This window comes from Mesitornis unicolor, unplaced genomic scaffold (assembly GCF_000695765.1).
Source record: "Mesitornis unicolor isolate BGI_N332 unplaced genomic scaffold, ASM69576v1 scaffold4667, whole genome shotgun sequence".
Classification (NCBI taxonomy): Eukaryota; Metazoa; Chordata; class Aves; order Mesitornithiformes; family Mesitornithidae; genus Mesitornis; species Mesitornis unicolor.
This window is the reverse complement of record NW_010198273.1, coordinates 1-1,503: the sequence shown is the minus strand read 5'-3', so window position 1 is coordinate 1,503 and position 1,503 is coordinate 1. Positions and strand designations below refer to the sequence as shown.

At 49.9% G+C, this 1,503-nt stretch overlaps 1 protein-coding gene across 1 annotated transcript in view; it reads right to left on the bottom strand.

Moving 5' to 3' along the window:
* The window catches only part of CCT3 (chaperonin containing TCP1, subunit 3 (gamma)), a gene marked incomplete at its 5' end in the record, with an annotated part of 3,788 nt that extends 2,444 nt beyond the window's left edge, over positions 1-1,344 (bottom strand). The window contains 4 exons of the mRNA XM_010189083.1: positions 41-131; positions 397-577; positions 694-775; positions 1,212-1,344. Coding sequence (XP_010187385.1) covers positions 41-131; positions 397-577; positions 694-775; positions 1,212-1,344 — 487 coding nt within the window. The remainder of the gene's footprint in view (positions 1-40; positions 132-396; positions 578-693; positions 776-1,211) is intronic.
* Between the last annotated feature and the right edge of the window lie 159 nt (positions 1,345-1,503).

Here is a 1,503-nt window from a genome sequence, read left to right as displayed (position 1 = left end):
GTGCTTTTGTACTTCTCCGTCAGCGCGGGGGAAACGGCCATTTCGGTGGCTCCCCCGCCCGGTGCCAGCTGCGGGTCCAGGAGGACGTTGCGACACACCTGCATGGCATCCTGAAGGTTGCGCTCGACCTCCTGCAACGGGCAGAAAAAGCAGAGATTTGGGGGTTTTTTGGTAGGGAATTGTAGCACGGCCCCAGCTGAAAGCACAGCCTGCAGCGTGCCAGGCTGCTCCCTCTGCTGTGTATGAGTTTTGCCTTCACGGATGGGAATTATCACTCCAAAACCCAGAGGAAACTTCACACTTGTTTCATTTGCTGCCAATCTCTGCTCCAAAGGAAGCAACGACACCAAGAAGGTGGCCAGGACGGGAGGGGAAGCAGAACATGTGGTAACTCACTGCTAGGATTTCCTTGCTGGCTCCACGCAGAACGATGGTGCAAGCCTTGGGGTCCTTGCAATCGGTGATGAAGGCAAAATACTCATCGCCGATTTTCTTCACTTCAAAGAGCCTGGCTCCGGTCCCCACGTCCTCCTCCCGCAGCTCGTCCGTGCGACTCACGATGCGAGCGCCGCAAGCCCTAGCGCAGAAACAGGGGTCAGGGTGGGTGCTCCCACGTGAGAAATGGGGAGAAAAGCTGGAAAATTTGATGCTGTGGGGAGCAAGAACGGGGCCCATCGAGGGGACGGCCTTCACCTGGCGATCCTGTTGTTGTCCGTCTTCCTCACTCTGCGGATCGCGGTGATGTTGGCTCTCATCAGGTAGTGCTGGGCCAAGTCTGAAATCAGATTGGTGTGATTTGATTGAGGGATCAGCAATACCAAACTTTATCTGCAATCGCAAACTCTGTGTGTCTTTAAAGTAAGAAGGGGTATGAACAGGAAAACCTAAATGGTGTTTCTTAAACCGAGCTGCAAGGTAGAATGAGTGCATCTCATTGTTAGACTCGGTCTCTGTTACGTTTCAAATGCTGGAAAAGCAAAATGTTCTTTTAAATGTCCACGTCCACAAAGCAACCTCAAGAACCTCAGTGCTGCAGCGTGAAAATATTCACTAAAAGGTTAGAAAAGAAACCAAACCAAACCAGGGTCATGTTGAAAATCAGGTTTGTGGGGTGTTTTGGTTTGGTTTTTCATTACTCAACGGTGCATTTAAGGGAGCACAAACCTCATGAAGATGGATTTAACACAAAGAGGGATCCCGAGTGTGATTACCAGAAATGCCTTTCTCTGTGATGACCAGATCTGGCTTCACTCTCATCAGATCCTCGCAAATCTGCTGGACGTACTCTTCCTCCATCTGCAGGATGCGGGCAAAGTCCTCCTCCCGTGTTATTTCAATATCAGTCTGCACAGAAAGAGGTGGAAATATTTCACTGTATCCCTCCCAAAAGCACTGCAGCCACAGTTATATATTTCTACCTTTTCTTTTTTTACTTCTTTTACCGTTTTAAATGAAAAGTGTTGGGCATCCCTAGTGTTGATGTGCCTGAGGGCAGGAAGGCTC